The sequence below is a fragment of the Pseudophryne corroboree genome, chromosome 4, assembly GCF_028390025.1.
Source record: "Pseudophryne corroboree isolate aPseCor3 chromosome 4, aPseCor3.hap2, whole genome shotgun sequence".
Lineage (NCBI taxonomy): Eukaryota > Metazoa > Chordata > Amphibia > Anura > Myobatrachidae > Pseudophryne > Pseudophryne corroboree.
In genome coordinates, this window is record NC_086447.1 from 439551387 (window position 1) to 439567843 (window position 16457).

The following is a 16457-nucleotide window of genomic DNA, read 5'->3' on the forward strand; positions in this document are numbered from 1 at the left end:
TTTAGTTGCACTGCGTTTGAAGTCTTAATTACTCCGTGCCATCAACATATAACAAGCAATAAATTAAGGTATTTTAGGTTATTACAATAATACTTTACTTCAAGAAAGACATAAAACAATGTTAATGAAATATACAGTGGTCATTTATAAAAAGAAAGAGCTGTAAGGAGAGTAATTATTGGTTATTAATGAATAGCTGTAAACATAACAGTAATGCCAAATATTCAAACCAAACATGAAAAGCTATCCGAGTATGAAACCTCAGCAATGACCAGACCTGATAAACAAAAACAGTTCTGAGTAACACTGTATATTATGTTTGATTTACACTGTAATATATGATAGGATTGCTATAGAGCTATTAAAGAAACCTATTGTAAATCAAAATGGTAATCTCTGTTTTTTTTACCTGAACGGCACGCAGTTCAGCAATCAACTCTGTAAAACTCTGAGTACTGGGTTCAGATACTTGGGATGCATGTTGATTATGAGGCATGTTACTGTTCACCTTCATTTTCTCTCTAAAATAAAAATTATATAATGTGCATTCTATACATTATATACAGTCTGTGCGTGCATAATACATTGTAAGAAATTATATACACAATATATGTATATACATACACACACACTGTACACATATAAACATATATACACAATGGAGAGATATATATATATACATATATATACAGACAAAAATGAGGCGGCACTTGGAGACTGACGTAAATGGTGAAAAGTTGTATTAAACAGACAGGTTAACGTTTCGGGGACGTGCTCCCCTTCCTCAGAACATATATATATATATATGTATATATATATATATTTATTTAAATCCATGCATGAGAGGGGAAATTCGGTGAATAAAAAAAATAAAATAAAAAATAGCTGCGCAATGTAGCAGGGGATCAGAGGAAAGCAGAGTACTGACATGTAAAAAAAGGAAACATTTAGGTTAACCCAATAAATGGAGTATATATTCTGCAAAGCCAGTGATAAAACTCAAATAGCGGCAAAAGTGATGGTTAAATTGATATGGATATTTAAAGTCCTCCATATAGATGCAGTCCATAATATCAATCTATGGAAATATGAATAAACCGTCCACTAATTAGAGTGTGCATGTGTTGCAGTTCCGCAGGTGAAGTATCAATTCGCTGTGCTGTTGGAGTGAAGTTCTGTATGATAGAGCAAAGAGAAATTACATTTCTCTGCAGTGCACATGGTTTTGCCCAACTGCTAACAAATGTGCTGCGGCAATCAACTCAGAATTACTCCCATAAAGCAATCAGACGCTGACAACACAGTTTTCTCATTTGTATTAAACAGATTAGTCATCTCGCTATTTGGTGCAACATAGAAAACGAGTTTTATGGTAAGAACTTACCTTTGTTAAAACTCTTTCTGCGAGGTACACTGGGCTCCACAAGGATTGGACAATGGGGTGTAGAGTAGGATCTTGATCCGAGGCACCAACAGGCTAAAAGCTTTGACTGTTCCCAGAATGCACAGCTCCGCCTCCTATATCACCCCGCCTCCCAGCACAGGAGCTCAGGTTTTAGTTAACCAGCCCAATGCAGTAGCAGGAAAAGAGACGACAACGGTTAGTAGCCACATACACCACACTCTCCCGACAAGAGAAGTGTCAGCGGCTAATGCCATACCAACCCAAAGAAGCTAAGTGCGTCAGGGTGGGCGACTTGTGGAGCCCAGTGTACCTGCAGAAAGAGTTTTAACAAAGGTAAGTTCTTACCATAAAACTCGTTTTCTGCTGCGGGGTACACTGGGCTCCACAAGGATTGGACAATGGGGATGTCCTAAAGCAGTTCCTTATGGAAGGGGACGCACTGTAGCGGGCACAAGAACCCGGCGTCCAAAGTAAGCATCCTGGGAAGCGGCAGTATCGAAGGCATAGAACCTTATGAACGTGTTCACGGAAGACCACATAGCCGCCTTGCGCAATTGTTCAAGGGTCGCACCACGTTGGCCCGCCCAAAAAGGACCAACAGACCGAGTAGAATGGGCCTTAATGTGATCAGGAGCAGAGAGACCAGCCTTCACATAAGCATGTGCAATCATCATTCTAATCCATCTGGCCAAGGTCTGCTTGTGAGCAGGCCAGCCACGTTTGTGAAATCCAAACAAAACAAATAGAGAATCAGATTTTCGAATAGAAGCAGTTCTCTTCACATAGATATGGAGAGCCCGTACCACATCCAAAGACCGCTCTTTGGGAGACAAATCAGGAGAGACAAAGGCCGGAACCACAATCTCCTGATTAAGGTGGAACGAAGAAACCACCTTAGGTAAATATCCGGGACGAGTCCTAAGAACCGCCCAGCCCCTGTGAAAAATCAGATATGGGGAACTACAAGACAAGGCACCCAGATCCGCCACTCTTCTAGCAGAGGCAATAGCCAGCAAGAACACCACCTTAAAGGAAAGCCACTTAAGGTCAGCTGAACCAAGGGGTTCAAATGGAGGTTCCTGCAACGCCTCCAAAACCATGACAAGTCCCAAGGAGCCACAGGCGGGACATAGGGAGGTTGGATACGCAACACATCCTAAGTGAAAGTATGAACATCAGGCAAAGTCGCAATTTTTCTCTGAAACCACAATCACAAGGCAGAAATATGTACCTTGAGGGAGGCCAGACGCAGGCCTAAGTCCAGGCCCTGCTGAAGAAAAGCCAAAAGCTTGGCTGTACTAAACTTGGAAGCGTCATAATTGTCAGATGCGCACCAAACAAAGTAGGAATGCCAGACCCTATGGTAAATCCGAGCAGAGGCCGGTTTCCGGGCCCGCAACATAGTTTTAATGACCTCTTCAGAAAAACCCTTAGCCCTCAAGACGGAAGCTTCAAGAGCCACGCCGTCAAAGACAGCCGGGCTAGGTCCTGGTAGACACAGGGGCACTGAACGAGGTTTGGGCGTTGTGGAAGTAGAATTGGACGCTCTGACGACAGGCCCTGCAGGTCTGAGAACCAGTGCCGTCTGGGCCACGCCGAAGCTATGAGAAGCAGATTTCCTTTTTCTTGCTTGAACTTCCGAATTACCCTGGGCAGGAGTGACACCGGAGGGAACATGTACGGCAGTCGAAACCTCCACGGCACCGCTAGCGCATCCACGAATGCTGCTTGAGGATCCACTGTCCTTGCTCCAAAGACCGGAACCTTGTGATTGTGTCGAGACGCCATCAGATCCACATCTGGAAGACCCCACTTTTCCACGAGGAGTTGAAACACTTCTGGATGGAGGGCCCACTCGCCGGCATGCACGTCCTGACGACTGAGAAAGTCCGCTTCCCAATTCAGGACTCCCGGAATGAATATTGCCGATATGGCCGGTAGATGGCGTTCCGCCCAATGTAGAATCCGTGAGACTTCCTTCATTGCCGCCTTGATGATTTATGTAAGCCACTGTGGTGGCGTTGACCGACTGTATTTGAACAGGACGGTTCTTAATTAAATGCTGGGCCAGGTTCAACGCATTGAAGACCTCCCGCAATTCCAGAATGTTGATCGAGAGGAGAGATTCCTCCTTGGTCCACCGACCCTGAAGGAAGTGCTGCTCCAGCACCGCGCCCCAACCTCTTAGACTGGCATCTGTCGTTAACAGGACCCAGTTGGATATCCAGAAGGGACGGCCCCTGCACAATAGTTGGTCCTGGAGCCACCAGAGCAGCGACAGACGAACCTCCGGAGTCAATGAGATCATGTGAGACCTGATCCGGTGAGGCAGGCCGTCCCACTTGGCTAGAATTAGCCTCTGGAGGGGGCGAGAATGGAATTGAGCATACACCACCATGTCGAATGCTGATACCATGAGGCCCAGCACCTGCATTGCCGAATGTATCGACACTTGCGGACGAGAAAGGAAGCAACAAATCCTGTCCTGAAGCTTCAGGACTTTCTCCTGAGACAAGAACAAACTCTGGTTGTGAGTGTCCAACATCGCTCCCAGGTGCACCATGCTCTGAGCAGGGACCAGGGAGGATTTCTTCCAGTTGATGAGCCACCCGTGGGCTTGTAGAAACCGGACTGTCATATCCAGATGACGTAGGAGAAGATCTGGGCAATTTGCCAGGATTAACAAGTCGTCCAGATACTGCAGTATCCTGACCCCTTGACGGCGGAGTACCACCGTCACAACTTTGGTGAAGACTCGCGGAGCCACTGTTAAACCAAAAGGTAATGCCTGAAACTGGTAATGGATGTTGCCAATAGCAAACCTCAGGTATTGTTGATGTGACACTGCTATAGGAATATGCAGGTAAGCATCCTGTATGTCCAGGGAGACCATGTAGTCCCCAGGTTCCAAGGCCAGAACTATAGAGCGAAGGGTTTCCATACAGAACTTGGAAATCTTCACAAACCTGTTCAATGCCTTGAGGTTGAGAATGGGCCGGGGGGACCCATTCGGTTTCGGGACTAGAAACAGCGGAGAATAATACCCCCGGCCCCTCTGAGCAAGAGGCACCTGTACTACGACTCCTGTATCCAGGAGGGTATGTACCACAGAGTGTAGAGTTTTTGCCTTTGTCATGTCCAAAGGGACGTCTGTGTGGCAAAATCGATGAGGGGGTCGGTTTTTGAAGGCTATGGTGTAACCTCGAGTGACTACTTTCCGTACCCAGGGATCTGAAGTGGTCTTCAACCATTCCTGGGTATACCCTAGAAGCCGGCCCCCCACCCTGGGATCCCCCAGGGGGAGGCCCGCACCGTCATGCGGCAGGCTTATCAGTCTTGGCAGCTGGATGACGGGCAGCCCAGGCTCTTTTGGGCTTCGGCTTACCAGGTTTGGAAGTGCGGGCCTGCTTATGGTACGCCTGACCTTTTGCTTTACCTGAAGGACGAAAGGGGCGAAAGGACGTACCTTTAGCCTTCGACACAGAAGGAGTTGTATTAGGCAGACAGGCAGTTTTGGCAGTAGCCAAGTCAGCCACTATCTTATTTAAGTCCTCCCCAAACAGAATATCTCCCTTGAAAGGGAGTACCTCCAGGGTTTTTCTATAGTCCAGATCCACAGACCAGGATCTCGGCCACAATATCCGGCGAGCCAGGACTGACGTAGTAGAGGCCCTGGCTGCTAGGATACCGGCATCAGAAGCCGCCTCTTTAATATATCGAGAAGCTGTGACAATATATGACAAGCATTGTCTAGCATGGTCAGAGGAGATATCAGCTTCTAACTCCAAGGCCCATGCTTCAATAGCCTCTGCAGCCCATGTAGCTGCAATAGTCGGCCTTTGTGCAGTCCCCGTGAGGGTGTAAATCGCTTTCAGACAACCCTCCACACGTTTATCCGTAGGCACTTTTAGAGACGTGACGGTAGTGACAGGTAGAGCTGAGGAAACCACCATCCTAGCCACATGCGAGTCCACTGGAGGAGGCGTTTCCCAATTCTTAGACAGCTCTGGCGAGAGGGGATAGCGAGCCAGCATCTTCTTTTGAGGCACAAACTTCATACCCGGGTTTTCCCAGGGTTCCTGACGTATATCCACTAGGTGATCAGAGTGAGGTAAAACTTGTTTAACCACCTTTTCTGACGCTTGAACCTATCTGGTTTCTTAGGAGGGACGGATGGCTCGGGATCATCCGTAATCTGCAGAATTAACTTAATAGCCTCCAAAAGATCAGGAACATCCACACTACAGGAACTACCCTCCCCATCAGCCGTATCTGAGTCAAAACCTGTGGGGTCAGTGTAAGTGCCGTCCTCATCAGACGAGGTGTCAGTGACAGCAGTGGATTGTGAGGAGACAAGCGCTCGCTTAGAGGACCTCTTGGACTTAGATGAGTGTTGGTTAGACTTATTAGTAGTCAAGGACTGGTTCAACTTCTTTAATTGAGCAGATAAATCGTCCGCCCACGGCGGGTTAGCTGCATGGACCACATACGGTTGTACCGGCATTGGGGGTCCCATAGGGGGTGTTAGTTTGTGAACTAGCGTATGCAGAAGTGTGGAAAAAGCGGCCCACGGTGGGTCCGTATGTGCCTCCGTTGCCACAGTCACACTGGGGGGTAAGGAGCCCCCAGACCCAGAACCCACAGCTGCTATATTCTCCTCATATGTGCCTGTGGCTTCAGCAACACCAGCAGTGTGTTCCGCCCCAGAACCGTTACCCTCACAAGCAGACATGATATAACCTGCAGTATGAGGTAACACAGTACAATTATCAGCAGCACAATATCCCTAAACCCAAACCCCTGCGCAGTGTAGTCAGCACCAGCAGAGATAAAGGAGAGATATGGTGACTAAATCACAGAAAAAAATACGTAATACAGTATATCTTTGTGAAAATCCTATATTAGATAACACCTGATGCACCAAGCCCCCTCAGGTTATAGAATATAGGGATAGCAAGTTGAGTGAAAGACACGAAATGGACACCACTCAGCTATCAAATGCACACACAGAAAGTCACAGTTTGTACAATGCAGAGGTTATTACTGACAATAATACTGCACTGGACTAGCTTATATTGCTAAATAGTTAATAGATATAACACTACACAGTAAGAACTGGATGTATATCACAGGGTAATTGTACTATAAAACCCTGATTAAATGCACTCTTTCTTAACTATCACTGTCTAAAAAGGCAGGTAGAATACTTAAGTGTCATGTAAAGGCACAGCGCTGACAACCAGGCGGCTTTACATAGGAGGATTTGCCCAAGCAGTCCCAGGAACAGTGAACTGAGGAATAATGGCGCCGCAGATACTGCCAGGGAGTGAGGGAGAGACAGAAATGCAGCTCCAGGACAGGAACACTTGCTGGAAATGACACCCTGGGGCTGGGGGAGGGGCTTCAGGTCTGAGCCTTATCCCCTCTGCTGGCAAAACCACTGGGTACTGTGGGCGATATAAAAACCGGTTTAGAGGGAAAACCTGACCTGCGCCAATGCCCTGGTGATCTAGTGGGATCGCCTGTACTGCCACAGTGTCCACCGCCAGTGCGCGCGACCTACCTCCCACTGACCGCGCCGGATCGCGATAAAGACCGGGTCCCACAAGTGGGACCCACTTACCACCTCCCGATCCTGGAGAGCCCCAGCCGTGTGTGTCTAACGTGAAGAAAACCGCAGCCTCCGCTGTAGTTACCCGGCAACCAGGGCTCGGGAGTGTACAGTGGGGAGAGCTGGAGCTGCAGCAGTGAATGTCACAAGACATTTATCACAGCTGCTGCCCTTGAAGTCTTCACTTTTTACTTCATAAAGAGCTCTTCTTAGGGTTGCCTGGAGCAGCAACTCTGTTAAGTGCCTGCTTACTGCAGCACCAACGTACAAAACTGAGCTCCTGTGCTGGGAGGCAGGGTGATATAGGAGGCAGCGCTGTGCATTCTGGGAACAGTCAAAGCTTTGAGCCTGTTGGTGCTCAAGATCCTACTCTACACCCCATTGTCCAATCCTTGTGGAGCCCAGTGTACCCCGCAGCAGAAATAAGTAATTTCAGTATCTTTCAAATTCATATTTAAATGAGTGTAAGTGTAACCTGTCTCTGGGCAAAAACGAAAAAAAAAAAAAACAACCACCCTTGAAGGTACCCTGTAATCAACAGTATCCCTGACCTCCTATTTAAGCTACCAAACAAAACAAGAGACTAATTCAGAGTTGATTGCATCAGAAAATTTATTAGCAGATGGGCAAAAACCATGTGCACTGCAGGGGGGGCAGATATAACATGTTAAATTAACAGTAATTACTCCCATCCCAAAAAAATTGTAAAATGAATATTAATGAGCCAAATGACTTCAGGCCAATTGCTCTTACGTCCCTTATCATGAAATAATTTGAGATTTAATTAAAGAGCTTCATACCGGCCACTTTTGACCAGTTTCAATTTGCATATTTGGGCAAATAGATCTACAGACGATGCTGCCCTTACTTTACTTCATCATGTGCTCACTGATCTGGATAATAGGGATTCCGCTGTAAGAATTTAATTCGTAGACTACAGTTTGGCTTTTAACACTGTTTTCTCTGACGTCCTAATGGATGCTGGGACTCCGTCAGGACCATGGGGATTAGCGGCTCCGCAGGAGACAGGGCACAAAAATAAAAGCTTTAGGACTAGGTGGTGTGCACTGGCTCCTCCCCCTATGATCCTCCTCCAAGCCTCAGTTAGGTTTTTGTGCCCGTCCGAGCAGGGTGCAATCTAGGTGGCTCTCCTAAAGAGCTGCTTAGAAAAAGTTATTAGGTTTTTTATTTTCAGTGAGTCCTGCTGGCAACAGGCTCACTGCAACGAGGGACTTAGGGGAGAAGAAGTGAACTCACCTGCGTGCAGGATGGATTGGCTTCTTAGGCTACTGGACACCATTAGCTCCAGAGGGATCGAACACAGGCCCAGCCATGGAGTCCGGTCTCGGAGCCGCGCCGCCGACCCCCTTGCAGATGCCGAAAAGTGAAGAGGTCCAGAAACCGGCGGCAGAAGACTTTTCAGTCTTCATGAGGTAGCGCACAGCACTGCAGCTGTGCGCCATTGTTGTCAGCACACTTCACACCAGCGGTCACTGAGGGTGCAGGGCGCTGGGGGGGGGGGCGCCCTGGGCAGCAATGATAATACCTTGTTCTGGCTAAAAATACATCACATATAGCCCCTGGGGCTATATGGATGTATTTAACCCCTGCCAGGTCTCACAAACATCGGGAGAAGAGCCCGCCGAAATAGGGGGCGGGGCCTATCTCCTCAGCACACAGCGCGATTTTCCTGCACAGCTCCGCTGCGAGGAAGGCTCCCAGGACTCTCCCCTGCACTGCACTACAGAAACAGGGTAAAAAAACAGAGAGGGGGGGGCACTTTTTTGGCGATATTGATATATTAAGCTGCTATAAAGGAAACAACACTTCTGTAGGGTTGTTCCTATATATTTATAGCGCTTGGGTGTGTGCTGGCAAACTCTCCCTCTGTCTCCCCAAAGGGCTAGTGGGGTCCTGTCTTCGATAAGAGCATTCCCTGTGTGTCTGCTGTGTGTCGGTACGTGTGTGTCGACATGTATGAGGACGATGTTGGTGTGGAGGCGGAGCAATTGCCGGTAATGGTGATGTCACCCCCTAGGGAGTCGACACCGGAATGGATGGCTTTGTTTATGGAATTACGTGATAATGTCAGCACGTTACAAAAATCAGTTGACGACATGAGACGGCCGGCAAACCAGTTAGTACCTGTCCAGGCGTCTCAGACACAGTTAGGGGCTGTAAAACGCCCTTTACCTCAGTCGGTCGACACAGACCCAGACACGGACACCGAATCTAGTGTCGACGGTGAAGAAACAAACGTATTTTCCAGTAGGGCCACACGTTATATGATCACGGCAATGAAGGAGGCTTTGCATATCTCTGATACTGCAAGTACCACAAAAAGGGGTATTATGTGGGGTCTGAAAAAACTACCTGTAGTTTTTCCTGAATCAGAGGAATTGAATGAAGTGTGTGATGAAGCGTGGGTTAACCCCGATAGAAAACTGCTAATTTCAAAGAAGTTATTGGCATTATATCCTTTCCCGCCAGAGGTTAGGGCGCGCTGGGAAACACCCCCTAGGGTGGATAAGGCACTCACACGCTTATCAAAACAAGTGGCGTTACCGTCTCCTGAAACGGCCGCCCTCAAGGATCCAGCTGATAGGAGGCTGGAAACTACCCTGAAAAGTATATACACTCATACTGGTGTTATACTGCGACCAGCCATCGCCTCTGCATGGATGTGCAGTGCTGGGGTGGTTTGGTCGGATTCCCTGACTGAAAATATTGATACCCTGGATAGGGACAGTATTTTATTGACTATAGAGCAATTAAAGGATGCTTTTCTTTATATGCGAGATGCTCAGAGGGATATTTGCACTCTGGCATCGAGAGTAAGTGCGATGTCCATATCTGCCAGAAGAAGTTTATGGACGCGACAGTGGTCAGGTGATGCGGATTCCAAACGGCATATGGAAGTATTGCCGTATAAAGGGGAGGAATTATTTGGGGTCGGTCTATCGGATTTGGTGGCCACGGCAACAGCCGGGAAATCCACCTTTTTACCTCAGGTCCCCTCCCAACAGAAAAAGACACCGTCTTTTCAGCCGCAGTCCTTTCGTTCCTATAAGAACAAGAGGGCAAAAGGACAGTCATATCTGCCCCGAGGCAAAGGAAAGGGTAAGAGAGTGCACCAAGCAGCTCCCTCCCAGGAGCAGAAGCCCTCCCCGGCTTCTGCAAAGCCCTCAGCATGACGTTGGGGCTTTACAAGCGGACTCAGGGGCGGTGGGGGGTCGACTCAAGAATTTCAGCGCACAGTGGGCTCACTCACAGGTGGACCCCTGGATCCTGCAGGTAGTATCTCAGGGTTACAGGTTGGAATTCGAGAAGTCTCCCCCTCGCCGGTTCCTAAAGTCTGCTCTGCCAACGTCTCCCTCAGACAGGGCGACGGTATTGGAAGCCATTCACAAGCTGTATCCTCAGCAGGTGATAGTCAAGGTACCCCTCCTACAACAGGGAAAGGGGTATTATTCCACACTATTTGTGGTACCGAAGCCGGACGGCTCGGTAAGACCTATTCTAAATTTGAAATCTTTGAACCTGTACATACAAAAATTCAAGTTCAAGATGGAGTCACTCAGAGCAGTGATAGCGAATCTGGAAGAAGGGGACTTTATGGTGTCCCTGGACATCAAGGATGCTTACCTGCATGTCCCAATTTGCCCTTCACATCAAGGGTACCTCAGGTTCGTGGTGCAAAACTGTCATTATCAGTTTCAGACGCTGCCGTTTGGATTGTCCACGGCACCTCGGGTCTTTACCAAGGTAATGGCCGAAATGATGTTTCTTCTGCGAAGAAAAGGCGTATTAATTATCCCTTACTTGGACGATCTCCTGATAAGGGCAAGGTCCAGAGAACAGCTGGGGGACGTAGTAGCACTAACCCAAGTAGTGCTGCAACAGCACGGGTGGATTCTGAATTTTCCAAAATCTCAATTGACCCCGACGACACGTCTGCTGTTCCTGGGAATGATTCTGGACACGGTTCAGAAAAAGGTGTTTCTTCCGGAGGAGAAAGCCAGGGAGTTATCCGAACTTGTCAGGAACCTCCTAAAACCAGGAAAAGTGTCTGTGCATCAATGCACAAGAGTCCTGGGAAAAATGGTGGCTTCTTACGAAGCGATTCCATTCGGCAGATTCCACGCACGAACTTTTCAGTGGGATCTGCTGGACAAATGGTCCGGATCACATCTGCAGATACATCAGCGGATAACTTTGTCTCCACGGACAAGGGTGTCTCTTCTGTGGTGGTTGCAGAGTGCTCATCTGTTAGAGGGCCGCAGATTCGGCATACAGGACTGGGTCCTGGTGACCACGGATGCCAGTCTGAGAGGCTGGGGAGCGGTCACACAGGGAAGAAACTTCCAGGGAGTGTGGTCAAGCCTGGAGATGTCTCTTCACATAAATATACTGGAGCTAAGAGAGATTTACAATGCTCTAAGCCTGGCAAAACCCCTGCTTCAGGGTCAGCCGGTGTTGATCCAGTCAGACAACATCACGGCAGTCGCCCACGTAAACAGACAGGGCGGCACAAGAAGCAGGAGGGCAATGGCAGAAGCTGCAAGGATTCTTCGCTGGGCGGAAGATCATGTGATAGCACTGTCAGCAGTGTTCATTCCGGGAGTGGACAACTGGGAAGCGGACTTCCTCAGCAGACACGATCTACACCCGGGAGAGTGGGGACTTCATCCAGAAGTCTTCCACATGATTGTGAACCGTTGGGAAAAACCAAAGGTGGATATGATGGCGTCCCGCCTCAACAAAAAACTGGACAGGTATTGCGCCAGGTCAAGAGACCCTCAGGCAATAGCTGTGGACGCTCTGGTAACACCGTGGGTGTTCCAGTCAGTGTATGTGTTTCCTCCTCTGCCTCTCATACCAAAAGTACTGAGAATTATACGGCAAAGGGGAGTAAGAACGATACTCGTGGCTCCGGATTGGCCAAGAAGAACTTGGTACCCGGAACTTCAGGAGATGCTCACGGAAGATCCGTGGCCTCTACCTCTAAGACGGGACCTGCTTCAGCAGGGACCGTGTCTATTCCAAGACTTACCGCGGCTGCGTTTGACGGCATGGCGGTTGAACGCCGAATTCTAAGGGAAAAAGGCATTCCGGAAGAGGTCATCCCTACCCTGGTAAAAGCCAGGAAGGAGGTGACTGCACAACATTATCACCGCATTTGGAGAAAATATGTTGCGTGGTGTGAGGCCAGGAAGGCCCCGACGGAGGAATTTCAACTGGGTCGATTCCTACATTTCCTGCAAACAGGATTGTCTATGGGCCTCAAATTAGGGTCCATTAAGGTTCAAATTTCGGCCCTGTCGATTTTCTTCCAGAAAGAATTGGCTTCAGTTCCTGAAGTCCAGACTTTTGTAAAAGGAGTACTACATATACAGCCCCCGGTTGTGCCCCCAGTGGCTCCGTGGGATCTTAATGTAGTTTTGGATTTTCTCAAATCCCATTGGTTTGAGCCACTCAAATCGGTGGATTTGAAATATCTTACATGGAAAGTAACCATGCTACTGGCCCTGGCTTCAGCCAGGAGAGTGTCAGAATTGGCGGCTTTATCGTATAAAAGCCCATATCTGATTTTCCATTCGGACAGGGCAGAACTGCGGACGCGTCCTCATTTTCTGCCTAAGGTGGTTTCAGCGTTTCACCTGAACCAGCCTATTGTGGTGCCTGCGGCTACTAGCGATTTGGAGGATTCCAAGTTGCTGGACGTTGTCAGGGCATTGAAAATATATATTTCAAGGACGGCTGGAGTCTCGCTGTTTATACTGTATGCACCCAACAAGCTGGGTGCTCCTGCTTCTAAGCAGACGATTGCTCGTTGGATTTGTAGCACAATTCAACTTGCACATTCTGTGGCAGGCCTGCCACAGCCTAAATCTATCAAGGCCCATTCCACAAGGAAGGTGGGCTCATCTTGGGCGGCTGCCCGAGGGGTCTCGGCATTACAACTCTGCCGAGCAGCTACGTGGTCGGGGGAGAACACGTTTGTAAAATTCTACAAATTTGATACCCTGGCTAAAGAGGACCTGGAGTTCTCTCATTCGGTGCTGCAGAGTCATCCGCACTCTCCCGCCCGTTTGGGAGCTTTGGTATAATCCCCATGGTCCTGACGGAGTCCCAGCATCCACTAGGACGTCAGAGAAAATAAGATTTTACTTACCGATAAATCTATTTCTCGTAGTCCGTAGTGGATGCTGGGCGCCCATCCCAAGTGCGGATTGTCTGCAATACTTGTACATAGTTATTGTTACAAAAAAATCGGGTTGTTATTGTTGTGAGCCGTCTGTTCAGAGGCTCCTACGTTTGTCATACTGTTAACTGGGTTCAGATCACAAGTTGTACGGTGTGATTGGTGTGGCTGGTATGAGTCTTACCCGGGATTCAAAATCCTTCCTTATTGTGTACGCTCGTCCGGGCACAGTATCCTAACTGAGGCTTGGAGGAGGGTCATAGGGGGAGGAGCCAGTGCACACCACCTAGTCCTAAAGCTTTTATTTTTGTGCCCTGTCTCCTGCGGAGCCGCTAATCCCCATGGTCCTGACGGAGTCCCAGCATCCACTACGGACTACGAGAAATAGATTTATCGGTAAGTAAAATCTTATTATTCCTACTTCTTTAGTTAACAAACTAACCCAGTTAGGCATGGACAGTTTTGTCTGCAGATGGATCTTTGATTTTTTAACCAGTAGGCCTCAGGTAGTCAGAATTAACAATAAAATTACAAATGAGGTAATGATTAGTACAGGTGTACCACAGGGATGCGTGTTGAGTCCGTTACTCTATTCCTTGTTCACCTATGATTGTGTTTCCAAATCAGATACGGTGCATATAATTACATTTGCAGACGATATTGCCATCGTAGGTTTTATCCGTGGTAACGATGACTCAGAATTTATATCTGAAGTATGTAGGCTGGAGAAGTGGAGTCAAGATAATCACCTAATTCTTAATGTTACAAAGACCAAAGAGATGATTTTGGATTTTAGGACAACACATCGGTATACTTACAGTCCTTTGGTCCTGGATAAGCAAGAGGTGGAGATAGTAACATCTTTTAAATTCTTGGGCATGATTATATCTAACGATTTGTCATGGAATTCTCATACTGACACTGTCATAAAGAAAGCCCAACAGCGTTTATATTTTCTTAGGAAAATGCGATCAGCAGGAATATCTGAGGCAATTTTAGTTAATTTTTACTCTTGTATTATTGAGAGTGTCCTTACTTACGGTATTTCCGTCTGGTATGGAAATTGTAATATAGCAGAGCGTAAGTTGCTTGATAGAATTGTTAAAACCGCTGAAAAAAACTATGAAAATAGGCTCCTTACAAAGGCTAGGAGTATATTGAGTGATGAGACCCACCCTAATTATGGGGCATTCACTTTGCTTTGGAAGAACTCACGTTATAGATCTCTGCTGTGCAAGACCAGCCGGCTGAAATACTGTTTTGGGTAATTAAATCAGCACCCTAGAATGTTCTGGGTCTCTAGATTTCCAGTTTTGCTGTACAGTCTAGGAAAATTATCTTCTCATTATTTAAACGAAGCACAATCATCTATAGCTAAATATTGCAAATTACAAGCTGGTTTATTACTTCTATGGAGAAAATCACTTTGCAATTACAAGGAAAAACAGTTACATTTGATTTTGTCTGGGAACCAAGGTTTACGCTTATTTCACCCACCTCCTACCCGATTACTATTTTGTGCATAGTTAATGATAATTACTGGGTGATTGTATCATATTATGCAATTCTCTAACATAGAACTATAATCTACTCTGAATACACCCAAGTCATTCCCCTACCTCTTTTTTGTTTCTCTCCCCGTGTTGCCTTCCCACTCATAATTACCGTATTCACTTCTGTAAGTTTAAGATTACTTGTAAAAATTACAGAGTAACAATTTCTTTATTTTACAGTTCTTTATTGCTACATCTTGAGCTCTTTTTTTTTTTTAGTAAACATTCTTGTATGTGTAATGGTTAAGTCATAAAATAAAATAAGTCATAAAATAAAACTTATTGTTGCTCTTACAAATCATAACATGTACACGTACAGTACAAGGAACTGCATGAACAACTGTTCAGGACTGAATTCAATTCATCTAGATTTCATGTGGCTTTATGATAAGATACCTACGGAAATCTGTCAAGTGTGTAGTACAGTATATGTGCCCTCTGTTCCTCATTCATAACCTGACAGAGTTTCTCTCTGGACTCTTAGGGCGGTATTCAATTGTTTGAAAAGTCAGTTGGGTGTCTATTTTTTCCTACCTAATAGACAGAAAAAAAACAACAGACACCCAACCGACATTTCAAAAAATTGAATTCCCCCTTATATTCCTTACTGACTGCACATATAGCAGTGCTAATATGACTACACCAGGCATGTCCAAACTGCGGCCCTCCAGCTGTTGTGAAACTACACATCCCAGCATGCCCTGACACAGTTTTGCTGTCAGAGAATGCAATAGCTGTGTCAGGGCATGCTGGGGTGTGTAGTTTCTCAATAGCTGGAGGGCCGCAGTTTGGACATGCCTGGACTACACAGTCTGTCATTGTGCTCAAATAGTTTACCCCTTGCTATGGATGAGTGGGTCTCATCCTTATTATGTACATCGAAAGAGCTAATGCTATCCATCCTAAGCACAGGATTTAGTCATTAGTTTGACGATAACAATGTTGACACCACTATTCCAAAAGTTATGATGTTGACATTGCTGAAATGTCGACAGGCAACATGTAAACAATGTTGACAACAGAAATGCTGACATGTGAAATCCAAACAAACATTCTCAGAATGTCAACATAAGAGTTGGAGGGGGTGCTAGTGTTAGGCACTCTGTTAGATTACTCTACTGGAACGGACAGTCACAAGACTGCCAGGACCTGGAAGATGCTGCTGGATCTGCTGCAGCCATTGGGAGCAGATAAGTCACTGCTAAGCATGTTGTAACTCTCATGTCGACATTATGAATGTCTACATATCATACTACACTCCTAAACACTGGAGGAGTTCCAGTTGGAAAAATGTAAAAGATTCTCCATTACTGGTTACTGCCCCAGGCTTAATGATGCATTATAATTAAGCCCCACCCATCATAGAAGAAAAAAACTTCAGGCAAATATATAGTGACGGGAAATTTGGGTGAGCATACTATCTCCGCAATACTGGCACATACAGATGCAGATGGACCTTTGTTTGAAAGAAGAGAATCCTCTGTTTCATATGTTGTGGGAACTGAGAAGTAATTTTTTGGTGATCATGTACGAATACCAGAGACTAACCCCTACACTGCAAAATCCAAGGGATGGGACTGTATCTCCACCATAATGGCTTCACAATATCATTTTACACTTCAGAAACATTGGTAAAGCCATAAAAAGATTTCAAATGTTTGATCTCCATCATTCTCGCACCAA

General features: G+C 46.6%; 1 protein-coding gene across 3 annotated transcripts in view; it reads right to left on the minus strand.

Moving 5' to 3' along the window:
* The window catches only part of CEP162 (centrosomal protein 162), a 420302-nt gene that overhangs the window by 113215 nt on the left and 290630 nt on the right, over positions 1-16457 (minus strand). For all 3 annotated transcript variants that reach the window (XM_063916918.1, XM_063916917.1, XM_063916916.1), the window contains exon 18: positions 410-521. In XM_063916918.1, coding sequence (XP_063772988.1) covers positions 410-521 — 112 coding nt within the window. The remainder of the gene's footprint in view (positions 1-409; positions 522-16457) is intronic.